Source organism: Tupaia chinensis, unplaced genomic scaffold (assembly GCF_000334495.1).
Source record: "Tupaia chinensis unplaced genomic scaffold, TupChi_1.0 Scaffold000477_1, whole genome shotgun sequence".
NCBI classification, from domain to species: Eukaryota; Metazoa; Chordata; class Mammalia; order Scandentia; family Tupaiidae; genus Tupaia; species Tupaia belangeri.
This window is the reverse complement of record NW_006159986.1, coordinates 1,931,481-1,944,479: the sequence shown is the minus strand read 5'-3', so window position 1 is coordinate 1,944,479 and position 12,999 is coordinate 1,931,481. Positions and strand designations below refer to the sequence as shown.

Sequence of the window (12,999 nt, the reverse complement as noted above, 5' to 3'; positions counted from 1 at the left end):
AAATAAGACCTCAAAATTGAATGTTTCAAAAAACAACATCAAGAAAGTGAAAAGAATGTCTATAGAATGGGAGAGAAATATTCACAAATACATATGTGATAAGGGACTTTTATCCAGAATATTTAAACAACTCAACATTAAAAAATAAATAAATAAAAACAAATAACATGGGCCAGCCTCTGGCATGATGGTCAAGTCAGCCAAATCCCACATGACTAACTGTGAGGTTTGAGTCCCAGACCCAGCAGGTTGAAAAACACATTGAACATGTATAGACACATGCCCAAAATCCCAAGAGGAGAATGGGAGAGACATGACTGCTATGGCCATTCCCACTGAAAGGTGTTCTTTTCTCTCTCCCTCTCTCTCTCAAGTGAGCACACACACCCTTCAGCAAACTAAAACAGACAAGCAAACAAACACAAATAACTCAATTTTTTAAATGAGAAAAGGATTCGAGTGGACACTTCTTTAAATAAAATATGCAAATGATCAATGAGCCCACAAAAAGATGTCCCACATCAGTAGTCACTAGGAAAATGCAAATCAAAACCAAAATGAGATACCACTTTATACCCACTAGGATGGTTAGATCAAAAGGACAGATAAAAATAAACTGAGAATGTGGAGCCCTCGTACTTGTTGATGGGAATGTAAAATTGTGCAGTCACTTTGAAAAACAATTTGACAGTTCCTCAAAATGTTAAATATATAGTTACCATACAATCAGCAATTCTATTTCTAGGCATATACTTGAGGAATATAAACCTATGTTCACACAAAAACTTCTATATAAATATTCATAGTAGCATTATTCATAATAACTGAAAAGTGCAAAACAACCAAATGTCTAACTGATGATGGATAAACAAAATGTGGTATATCCATACAATGGAATACCAGTCAGCCATAAAAAAGAATGAAGAACTGTTACATGCTACTATATGGATAGAAATATGCTAACTGAAAAAAGCCAGAAATTAAAAAAAAAACACATATTACATGATTCTATTCATATGAAATGTCCAGAACAGGCAAATCTACAGAGACAGAAAGTAGATTTGTAGTTACCATGGCCTGTGGGTGAGGTAAAAGGGAGATAGGGATCCTCACTAATAATTACAGTGTTGCTGGAAGAGGGGTAAGAAAAATGTTCTAAAGTTGGTTGCAGTGACAGTTGCATAACTCTATGAGTAAGAGTGGACTTCAAAAATTTGTGAAAAAGAAAAACTGGAATGAAAGTACAAGTTTGTTTTGGTGCAAAAAGTTTTTAGAACCCATGAATAGTTTTAGTCATAATATGAATTTTCCACGAACTTTTTGAAGAGTTCTTGTACACAAAACCTATTGAACAGGGCATCCTAGTCCATTTTCTGTTGCTGGAACAGAGTACCCAGGAATGGGTAATTTACAAAGAAAAGAAATTTATTTAGCTCATGGTTCTGGGGGCTGGGAAATCCAAGAACATGAATCGTCAGCATCTGGTGAGGGTCTTGCTGTATCATGACACAGCACATGGCAAAAGGGCAAGCGTGTGTCGGCTCAGGCCTCTCTTCCTCTTCTTGTAAAGCCACCAGTCTGATGATCTTACCTAACTCTAATGACCTCCCAAAGGCCCCAGCTCCAATCATCAACATATGAATTTAAGTTACTAAGTTTTCAACATAGTAACTTTGGGGGGACACATTCAAACCATAGCAAAGGGTGAATTTTCTGGTATGTAAATGATAAATCTGTCGTTTACAAAAGAAAAGAGAGGAAAAGAAAAAATACATCTCCTGACTTATGCCTTCCCTTCTACCTCTGTCCTTGGGTACTGCCCTCCAACAGCCAAACCTACCCAGATGCCAAGAGGAAAGTAGTTTGGGAAAGGTAGTCCCCTATAGGCATGAGAAGGGTGGAGACATATCTCTCCCTCATCTCGGACACCCCAGCATCTACCCCATGACCTGGCATGAAATATTAGTTCTGTAAACATAAATAGCATTTGTTAAATCCCTAACCGGCCCCTCATCAAGTCTCTGCCAGGTGGCACAGAGGGGTTTTCAAATGTAAATGACTCGATGACTCAGAATCCTATGACCAGTGAGAAAAGCTGTCACTCTCTGTCACCTTTCTCTTGCCCCCTGGTCCCAGAAGGCACTGGGGTTGGGGGGTTGCTGAGTGAGGTGAGGAGGGTTGGAGGGCGGAGCAGAGGTGGGAGGGGCAGAGAAAAGGGCTCCTCTCACTGCTTAAAAGGGCTCGGTACCACTTCCTCCCCAGACAGGGGTAGGTGAGACAGAGGCACAGCCTTCCTGTGGTTGCAGCGCCCAGAGAGTGCCATGGACCTGGGTGAGTGAACGTCCCCGTGTGAGGAGGAACAGCGCCGCGATCTCCTGGGCACCCAGACTAACCCTGTGGAATGGGAGTGGGCATGAGCTTGGTGGGAATTGGTGGCTGCTTCTAAAGAATGCCACTCTACTGTCCCAGGAAAGGACCCTGGGGAGGGGGCAGGTACTAGGAAAGACACGGGAGTCCAAGGTCATGTCTTTCTAAAAGAGCAGAACTGAAGAAAGGGTAGGGCAGGGCTTGGTGACCAGGGCCAGTTTCATCAGGGGGAAATTGTCCTCAGAGTGCTCAAGGTTCTCCACCTCCCTGATTCCCACCTTCCTCCCCTGCTAAATGGGGATCAGTTTCTGTCCTCTTGGCATTATGAGGAAGGGCAAAGTAGATGAGGCCGTGTTGCGACTGTCACAGTGCAAATGAAAGCTACGCTGTCCTCTCTGCTGCTCATCTACCAGCTTTGTAGTCGCTTTGCTGTTGTCTCTTGCAAGTTTTTATTAGTTTTTTGCTTTGTTGTTTTAAATACAAAAGGGCATATGCACATGAAAGAGAGAGAGAAAACCCATCAAGGGGGCTTGGTCACTCCACAACCCTTTTCCCTCCAACCCTCCATCCCACCAGTATCCCGGGCACACGCACACACACACACACACACACATGCATGCATGTGCATGCTCATGCACTTAAGTGTGTTTTAACTGGGCTGGGATTCAAGCCCCAGTCAACTATGTGCTCTACACAGCACTTAACCGCTGTGCTACAGGGCCACCCCACTGCTTGCAAGTTAAAGGGTGGGTGGGCAACCTGAAATGGGACACCAGGGGGCATTCGACTTGGAGAAATCATAGCAGGGCCATCAGCTCTGTCCCCTGTCCCTGGGCAAACCTCTCTTATTCTACTGTGCTCTCCTCTTTAATAGCTCTTCCTCTTGTCTAGCCTCAGACTTAACTGGAAGGGGTTCACCCAGCTCAGTACCCCACTTCTCAATCTCAGCTGTCAAGTGAGACCTGAATAGGCTAAGCAGGCCAGGTTCCTAGATGGCTCATCTCACCAGCAAGCAAAGCACCACAGCGGCCTCAAAGCCACAAGGGGTTGGCTTTAAAAAGTGAAGGTTCACTGGTGCTGTCCTCCCACCCCTCCCTGCCACACCACAGCCTTCCCGCCTTCATCTCTGCCTTCCCTTTCTGCCCTGAACCCTGGGTCTGGACCCAGAAAACAGCTGGGAGAGGGTTAAAGTAGTTACCCCATGCTCTGACTTGAACTCCTAGAAGGCAGGTTCTGATATGCATCTCTGCATCCCTGGGTGCTTTGAGGATGTGAAAAAAAAAAGTGTTTGTGAAATGAACGGATGGAGAGGATGGATGATGGATGGATTGATGGAGAACTCTTAAGTAGATAGGGGTTTATGAAAATCTCTTCCAGTTTCTTCCCCAGTCAACATGCTTTTTAATCCACTGCCACTGACCAGGATACCAGAAGGTGGCATGACCCCTGGAGACCCTGCTCCAGCCTGTCATTTGACCTCAGTGAAGGAAACCAAGCAGTGGCCCAGTGCTACCCTACTCAGCTCCCTAGGGTGAACGAAAAGCTCTGAATCCATTGTTTGCCCATGTCCATAGTATAAATTCTCCTGCCCTAGCTGACTTGAAGCATTCAGTCAACTTCAGGCCATCAGCATGACTTAACCAACCCAGAGCTAGGAAGAGGTATACAATTGACTTAGTGAGCCCGAGCGCGGCTCCAGCGCAGCACTGTGTGGCTTCCCCATGGAGCGGGTTTGGGGGGCTAGAATCCTGGGTTTTGATGAAAGCAGGAGTGTGATCTCTGGTCTAGGAGAGGGGGTGTTCTTGCCTCTTCAGTCAACTCAAGAGAGCCCCAACGGCTGAACCCAAAATACTGGTAGAAGGGGAAGCCACTGAGAAGCCTTGCTCAAAACAGGCTCCGGACCGTTGGTAAGGCGGGTGGGCCACAAAAGATCTGTTTTTCTGTTCTTCATCTGCCCAGCAGGGAGCAAAAGGTGAATGAGGAGGCAGAGTTTCTGTTACACAAAATGAAAACTCCGAACCAGGGCTGAGCTGGTCTTTTTTCACAGTTTGAATGAAAAGCCCCAGGGTGATCTCCCCACCTTCAAGAAATGGGGTCAGAGATCTCAGACAGAATTCTCAAAAGCAAAGTAAAAGAACCCATGAGAGACATGTGTTTCACAGCCTGGCCATAAATGGTGACAGAGGAGGATGCTAAAGGAATTCCCTCCTGGCTTTCCAGAAACTTGGCTGAGGCAGAAAGGAACAGTGTAAGCTGGGTTAGCTGTTGAAAAACCCCTCCGCACTGACTTGAACTTTATTTAGTCAACTATCATTGTGGGACAGATTCAGGGATGACCAGGCTGGTGGGCAGAAAGGCATATCTGTCAATAATAACCCTCAGCAACTGAGTGAAATACAACACTGATGGGAGTAAGGGCGAGATAAAAGGGAATAGTGAGCACCGGTCAGAGAGATATGTAAGGTGACTTTTCAAGGATGTTTAAGAGTTGAAAATCCTGGGGACAGCCATTAGTGTAATGGCTATGTCGCTGGACTCCCATGTAGTTGACCACAGTTCAAGTCCTGGACCCAGTGGCTTAAACTCATTTTGGGCAGGCGTGCATGTGTGCCCAAGATCCTGAGAGGAGAGTGGAGGAGAAGGGATTGAGGCATGGCCATTCCCCTAGGGGGTGATTTCTCACTCTCTGTCTCTCTGTCTCTCTCTGTCTGGCTAGCGAGTGCACGCGCCCTATAGCAAAAACCTCTCAAAAAAAAAAGAATTGAAAATCCCAACAAAGAAGAGCAAGAGGCCCAGGGTGTGGCAGAGATGGCAAACTCTTCTACCATCGGAGGCCAACGAGAGGGAAGGGGCATAAGACATGGGGAGTGGAGGGACGTAGAGTAAGCCAGAGAGTACATGCCCCACCTAAAGCCATCCAAATCCAGAGTTTGAAGGCTCCAAACAGCCAAGAAGAGCATCCTGGGAACTCAGCCTGCAGCCTCACAGATGGTCAGCTATGATAAAAGTAAGAGAGGCTTAGGGCCAGCAGAAGGCATGGTGGTTAAGGCACTGAACTCTCACATGGCCGACTGCAGCCCAAGGCCCGGACCTGGAGTCTTGAAAATCACTACAGGCACATGCGTGTGCATGCCCAAAATCCCAAGAGGAGAGTGGAGGAGGAGAGATTGCAGCGCTACAGTCCCATGGGGAGTGATTTCTTACTTTCACTTCCCCTCTCTCTGTCTCTCTTCAGTAAATGCGCACACCCTATGGCAAAAACCTTAAACAAACAAACAAGAGAAAAGAAAGAAGAGAGACAAGAAAGAAGCAAGTTGACTGTGTGGGAACAATGAGTTTAAACTTTATCCTGAAAGCAGTGGGAACCAGTGAAGATTTTTCTTTTTCACATGAGTGAGTTAGGGGATAAGATGTGTGTCTTGGAAAGGCCAGCAGAGCCCGTGTCAGGGCAGAGTTGGGGCCCTCTCTGAGAGAAGTCGGAGGACAGAAGCAGCAGAACTGGGCGACCAGGGAGATGTGGAAGCTCACGGCTTTCCTTCATGCCTGGTGGAGGACCCTAACATGGCCGGCTCCTCAAATATTGCATGATACAGGAACGAGACCCCAAACCTGACTGTCCTGTTCAAATCTCCCATGTATCTCTTAGCAAGTGTGAGCCCAAGCAAGTAGCTTAAGCTTTCTGGCTCCTATTTTCTGGAATATGGTATGAAAATCACAAGGGGGTAGCTTACAAGATGTTAAGAGAGAAAGATAATGAAGACTAAGTGGCAGCACGAAAGAATGGTTAGGAGTGTGGTTTCCGGAGAGTGGGTTCCAGGCTACGCTAAGAGCTAGCTATGTGACTCTGGGAAAGTTATATCCTTGTCGTGCCTCAGTGGTGAGTGGGGGTAACCCAAGTGCCTACTTCATAAAGCCATCGTGAGGTTGAAACAAGATGGGACACATAGTGAGTGCTCCAGGGGTGTGACACTGTCACTGGGTAAAACAGTTCATATCCCAGTGATTGCAAAATTCAACCATCTCTCACCCATCCTTGTTGTCTGAAAGAGGGGTCCTGGGTCTCCTACCACCTCCTACCACTTCCCTGCTTCTTCCTTCTCCTGCCCAGTGAAAGAGACAAGTTGTGTGGGCAGGTGAGGAAGTCCAAAGAGCAAAAAGCCTGGGGTGTCTCTTGGGCCAGGCCAATGGGCAGCCATGATTTCCAGGGCAGCCTGGGAAAATGGGGTGGACATTCAGAGTTTGAGGGGCAGCTGGCCAGCAATCCCCTCCTCCCATATGGGAAGTTTCTAATGCTGGGGGCTTAGAGTGATGTTTTAGGGAATTTTCTTTTCATGGTGATTGTCATCAAGAACTTAAGAACTCAGAAAACCCCCAAATCCTACGTCAGTCATGCCTTAACCCCTGAGATTCCCAACCTCGCTGGTCTTGCCCAAGCTGCTGCCCAAGACCAGTTGCTTTATGACTTTGTCGCAGACAGGAATGATCTGACTCACGGCCACTGACCACGCAAGTGCGGGGAGTGCCGAGTCCCTGTCACACACCAGAGTTCCCCTAAGTTCCCCCGCCATCGTTCTTGCAAAGGGCCTGCTCTGACCTGTCAGACCCCCTCTCATCCACCATCTCCAACATATCTGGAATGAAATCCCCTACACACATGCACACACACACACACACACACACACACACACAGCTCCCCATCCCCTGACAGGAACAAAAGGAATGGAACAGGGCCCAGGAGAAGGAGTCGATAGAGTCAAGTAGAAACACAGTTCTTGGTCCTCATTTTCACGTGTTATGACTTATCAAAACTGAGATTCCCAACCTCGCTGGTCTTGCCCAAGCTGCTGCCCAAGACCAGTTGCTTTATGACTTTGTCGCAGACAGGAATGATCTGACTCACGGCCACTGACCACGCAAGTGCGGGGAGTGCCGAGTCCCTGTCACACACCAGAGTTCCCCTAAGTTCCCCCGCCATCGTTCTTGCAAAGGGCCTGCTCTGACCTGTCAGACCCCCTCTCATCCACCATCTCCAACATATCTGGAATGAAATCCCCTACACACATGCACACACACACACACACACACACACACACACACACAGCTCCCCATCCCCTGACAGGAACAAAAGGAATGGAACAGGGCCCAGGAGAAGGAGTCGATAGAGTCAAGTAGAAACACAGTTCTTGGTCCTCATTTTCACGTGTTATGACTTATCAAAACTTTGAGGTTTCTCGGTTCTCACTGACAGTCAGAGTCGGCTTTCTCTAGAGTAACTGAAAGACATTTACGTGTTTAAGAAACCTCGAGCACCCAGCCACTCGTCTCAAGATGTGGAGGATGGGAGGTACACTTGGCCCTGAAGACAGCGTGGTTAGCACAGCCATGTGGCCTGAGCTCAGGCGCTCCAGGGGTATTTCAGCAAGACATGGGGACTAAGAGGGACCGTGCTTCTGTACAAGGATGCATTCTTGCCAGGACTGCAAGTGATCAGGGTCAACCTGGAGGCAAGGGGGTGCCTGTCCCCAGGAATAGTTAGGAAGGCAAATTCGAGTCACCAGTGGAGGGCTTGACTGCTATGCTTAGCACTAGGGCCTTCATCCTTATGGTCAGGTAAGGATGAAGATGGGGATTCCCTAAGGATTTAGAAGGAAGACACCGTGAGTTTTGCCAGCAGAGTTACGATGTAGGAAGATGTGTCTAGCAATAAGGTGCCAGAAAATTTGTACAAGATGGGCTAAAAAAATTATTTATGTAGCCTGTTGCCCTTCCTTTACCCCCTAAGAACTCCCAATTCCAGACACGAGCCTCCACCCCCAATCCTACCGCATGCTCCCCATGTACTCTTCCTGCAGCATTTTAAGTGCAACCCAGGTGTCATGCAGTTAGGTTTCCAGCAGGTGGTGCTGTGGCCAAGGACACAAAGCCACTGGCTTGTGATGCTTCCCCAACCTCCAGAGGTCCCCTCACCCAGCATCCAGACAATACCTCAAAGACTGGTGCCTTGTATTTCCTGTCCCTACTGAGACTGGAATTGCCACGGGCCTGCAAGTCCTGTCTTGGCATTCACTCCTAGCATCACAGTTCCTGACCCTCCTGTGAGCCAGCCCTGGCTAGGAACTTTGGGTCAAGTTTGGGGAGGGGGCTATAAAAGAAAAGGCAGGGCCAATAGATGCTGTGGTGGTTATAAGGCAGCTGGATCCCACTTGGTGGACTGAGTAGTTCAAGTACCAGACTGGCAGCTTGAAAAACACTGGGCTAGGTCCAGCAGATGGCATGGTGTCTAAGGCTCTGGATTGCCATATGGCTCACGACAGTTCAAATCCTCGACCTGGCAACTTGAACATAGTGGCAGATGCATGTGTGTATGTGCCCAAAATCCCAGGAGGAGAAGAGATTGTGGCGTGGCTGTGCCCCTGGGGGATGATTTCTCACTTTCTCTTTCTCTGTCTCTCTGTCTCTCTCTGTCAAGCACACATACCCTATGGCAAACACCAAAACCATAAGAAAAAAAAAAAAAAAAAAAAGGGGGGGGGAAACAAAGGAAAAGAAAGAAAGAAAAGAAAAAAGAAAGAAAAACATGCCGACACACTAGGTATGAGTGCATGTGTGCCCCAAGTCCCGAGAGGAGAACAGAAGAGAAGAGATTGTGGCATAGCCATTCCCCTGGGGTAATTCTTTATTTTCTCTTTCTGTCTATCTCTGGTGAGCACACACAAACTATTAGCAAAACTTAAAAGTCAAAAAGAGAAAGGAGACACATCTCCCACCCTGGAGCTGCTCCCAGACTGGCAAATGAGATCAGACTTCTGCAAAGTTATCGGTCAACTGCCCTCCCTGCTCAGTCCTCCAGGTCGGCCTAAGGCTCAGCAATGAGGCAGACCTGCACCTTGGTCCTCAGCACACCCAGGGTTTGTGCTAACCTGGGTCTCCCTATAGCGGCTGATCAGTGACCCTGCTCCTCCTACCACCCATCACTCAAGGCCTTGAATTAGAAAACAAGTTTAAGGAGAGAAGATACATACACGCACTTCAGTTAAGAAAGAAAACAAAAGTAATTAGGGACCAGCAGATGGCATAATGGTTACATCACCGGACTCCCATAGAGTCAACAGCAGTTCGAGTCCCAGACCCAGTAGCTTAGAACTCCTGCCAGGTGCGTGTACGTGTGTGCCCAAAAGCCCGAGAAGAGAATGGAAAAGGGATGGCAACGTGGCCATCCCCCTTGGCCAGGGGGTGATTTCTGACTTTCTGTCTCTCTGTCTCTCTGGCAAGTACACATGCCCTATAGCAAAAATCTCTCTTTTTTTTAAAAAAAAAAAAAGTAATTATACCAAGAATACTGTCCATTCTACCACATTGCCAAGGACAGTGTCCCCTCAGGCCACCTGGGTGCTCCCTATCTTGGAAGCAGGACAAGCAAGGCATCTATCATTCATTTCTTTATCAGCACACCACTTCTGGCACCTCCTTGACTCTGGGCATGTACTTCTAGGGAAAAGGGGAGAGTTCCTGCCCCAGAGGCAGTCTGAGGGGTGGGCCAGGTGGGCCAGCAGTCAGTGCTCAGTGCATGTCAGTGGAATGAGGGCTGTTGCGGAGAGAGCTGGATCCTCGAAGTACTCCACCATCACTTACAGGCCAGGAAGGAGCCTCCCTCCTCCACTCAGCCCCATGAAATCACCCGGGGGACACTCAGGGCTTCATGCATGGCTGGCCACTCACCTGCACCCCAGAGAAACGCTCCCCAGGCCAATGGCTCCTGGCTCCAAAGCAGCACAGGACAGGTGTGCACACACGCCATTACCTCAGGGTCTTACTTCTCTGCAGAGTTTGGAGTGGGAGGGGTGTCAGGGTTAGTCAAAGCTGTCTTGAGGTGGTCTGGGCTACAGTGGAGAATCTGGGGCACCCCTCCACACCCCAGATGGGCCGAGATAGGGGATGTGGAGGGGTGCCCCAGATTCCGATGCTGCTTCTTTCTGGAACCTGAGAGAGGAGGAGGAGAAGGAGGTGAGGACAGTGATGCCGGGCAGTGGGCCAGGTGTTCAAAGGCACAATCTGGTTCTGATGTTCTCTTTTAGCAAACGTAGTGCCTGGAGCTTGGGATGAAAGTTCCCAGCAGCACCTCCCCCTCCGCTGCTTTCTTTAATAACAGAAGACTTGTCTCTGCCAAGCAATAACTTTCTTGCCTTGTCCTCTACAGGGAAACCAACGAAAAGCGTGCTGGTGGTGGCTCTCCTTGTCATATTCCAGGTGAGCTTTGTTCCCTCCACCTCCACCCACTCCCGAGCCCAGGTATGGGTGAAAAAGCTGGGCATTTGCTAGAAGAAAACAGATGACCCAGCCCCAGCCCACCTGCCACTCGTTAGGCTGATGGCAGCCCTTCTTGCTCTGCTGAGTGACCCTGGAGAGCCACAGATGTTCTCTGGGCTTCCTCCACACCACTTAAATTAAGACATTACCACCACCTTCCCCACCCCCTCTGCAGTCTCCCCACCCAGGAGTCAGAAACATGACTGTCTGAGTTCTTGGAGAGAGAAAAGCTGCAAAGGCTGAGAGGCTGGGGGAGTGGGGGGGGGGGGGTTAGCACACGTGTGCACATACCCCCATGTGTAAAACTCCACATGTGAACTAAGGAAAGAACCTTAGCCTGATGACCTGGCTACTATCCTTTCACCCCAAAGGTGTCTGCCTCAGCCTTCAGCCAAAGGCTCCCTATGCAGCCCCAGTTCTTTTTGTGAAATAGAAACCCATCCGGCCTCCTTGCAGGGGAGGGCAGAAATGATGGGGCTCCAGGGAAGCTGAGGGGGTGGGGGAGTGGTAGATGAAGCACATACTCTAGGGGACCTACACTCCGCAGGAGAAAAGATCCCCATCTTACAAGGTCTGTTTCTCAGTCCCAGAAGTGGACACAGAAACGATACTCCACCCAGTGCCAGAGCCCCCATTTGTTAGAGGTGGGTGCCTCTTGGAGGGGGAGGGAGCATGACTGACGCCAGAGCTAGAGAGGCAACACTTCAGAATTTGGCTCTTGTTCATGTCTGGAGGCCAGAGCGGCAGTTTTCCAGGAGTGCAGGCCAGAGGCAGGCCCCAAGCTGGGCACTGTTCCCAAAACCCCATCCCAGAGGCCCCCCAAAGCTTGGGCTGCAGCCATAGCCTGGCCCCCTTCCCCATCACTGCTCCCTCCCCTCTCTGCTGTCTCAAGACTCAGAGGACTGGATTGCTGGCAGTGGAGACTGGAAGGTTGGGGAGGGGATGGGGATGGCTCTGTTTCATTCTTCTCCTTCCCTCGGTTGGGCGGGTGGGCTCAAACAGAGCAGGATATGATGGGGCTGTGGGCTAAGAGGCTGCAAGACTGGGGTGGGAGAGAGGGGATTATGGAGCAGGAGCAAGGTGTAGGGGGAGAAGAAGAGAAGGCAGGACTCCATGGTGGAAGCACACTTCATAGAGGCAGGGAGGACTGCCCTCCAGGAAGACCCAGAACTCCTGTGTCCAGGGACTCCAGATGTGAGACTTTGGCCCCTACCATGGGTAGACCAAGGGCTGCCAGCTTCCTCCAGGGCTCCCAGACTGCAGCCAGTCCCAGCAGGGAAAAGGGGTTGCCTCGGACTTTCTTTCTCAAGCTGGCAATGCCCAAAGAACGGGCTCCTGGACATCACCCTGCCCCCAAGCAGAACAGTGATAAATTCAGAACTTGGAAGTACAAAAGACAGAAACAATATGCAGAGAGTCTCTCCAGCTTCCTAGTGACATAAAAATAATTACTGCATGCTGAGAGCCTGGTTCCAGGAGGCAGAACTGCAGGCTTCCTGAGGCAGGTCTTCTAGCACAGCTCCCTGCCCAGCGTGAACGACTGAGCATGTGAGTCAAGTCCATCCATCCACTGCAGTACACCGAGGCTGGGACAGGCGTGTGCCCCCCTCCTTCATTGATAAAAATCAAAACAAGCAGCTGAACCTTACCCTGCCCTGCAAACAGGCTAAAAAAAGCCCCCAGACAGCTGAGCCCTGCTGATTGGGATCTGCCGGAAGACAGAGTGAGGGGGAGAGAGACAGAGAGGTGGGGGGAGAGGATGAGAGCAGAGAGGGAGAGTAAAAGCCATGCTTCCTTCTAAGGGCACCACTGCTGAACAGGGACCCAGTCACAGCCGAGGGAGGAGGCCTTGCATCCATTCACAGGGTTCAGTGCCCTTAGGCATGTGTTGTCTGAGCTCCCCGCTGGATGCTGAGCAGACATCAGGGATCCATAAAAGTCTCCAAGTCGCTCCCCACCCATGATCACAGTAGTTTGCACACTCCAGGGGCTTCCTGGACTCTTCGTAAGAGCTTTGCCTTCCTCTCTTCTCACTCTAGAGCCTCCTCAACCCTGACCCCAGAGTGGGCTTTCTGTCAAAAGCTGAAGTATTTCATAGCCCTCTGGAAAACTCTTCCCAGCAGGCTCTAAAGGAGGTACAAGATGAAAGACCTATATTCTGACTCACATGTAGTTTTCAAAGGGCAAAAATATCCAACATGGAAATGAAATGGTGCCAGAACCTGGGCTGCTGGGTACCTCACAAAAGCATATGAAAGAGATGGGATTGATCTCTATTTCTTTCTTTCTTTTCTTCTTCTTTTTTTTTTTTTTTAAGAGAGAGAG

At 49.3% G+C, this 12,999-nt stretch overlaps 1 protein-coding gene across 3 annotated transcripts in view; it reads left to right on the top strand.

Annotated features, from left to right (window-relative positions):
- Window positions 1–2,258: 2,258 nt before the first annotated feature.
- LOC102468763 (C-C chemokine receptor type 7) overlaps window positions 2,259–12,999 on the top strand; it is a 14,034-nt gene continuing 3,293 nt past the window's right edge. Inside the window, exons 1-3 of one of the 3 annotated variants that reach the window (XM_027774765.1) lie at window positions 2,267–2,331; window positions 5,084–5,374; window positions 10,565–10,614. In XM_027774765.1, the coding sequence (XP_027630566.1) occupies window positions 5,356–5,374; window positions 10,565–10,614 (69 nt within the window). In that variant the 5' untranslated portion in view covers window positions 2,267–2,331; window positions 5,084–5,355. Of the gene's footprint in view, window positions 2,332–5,083; window positions 5,375–5,656; window positions 5,761–10,564; window positions 10,615–12,999 lie in introns of those variants that run through there. The other 2 variants (XM_014590679.2, XM_027774767.1) reach the window with 2 other exon arrangements.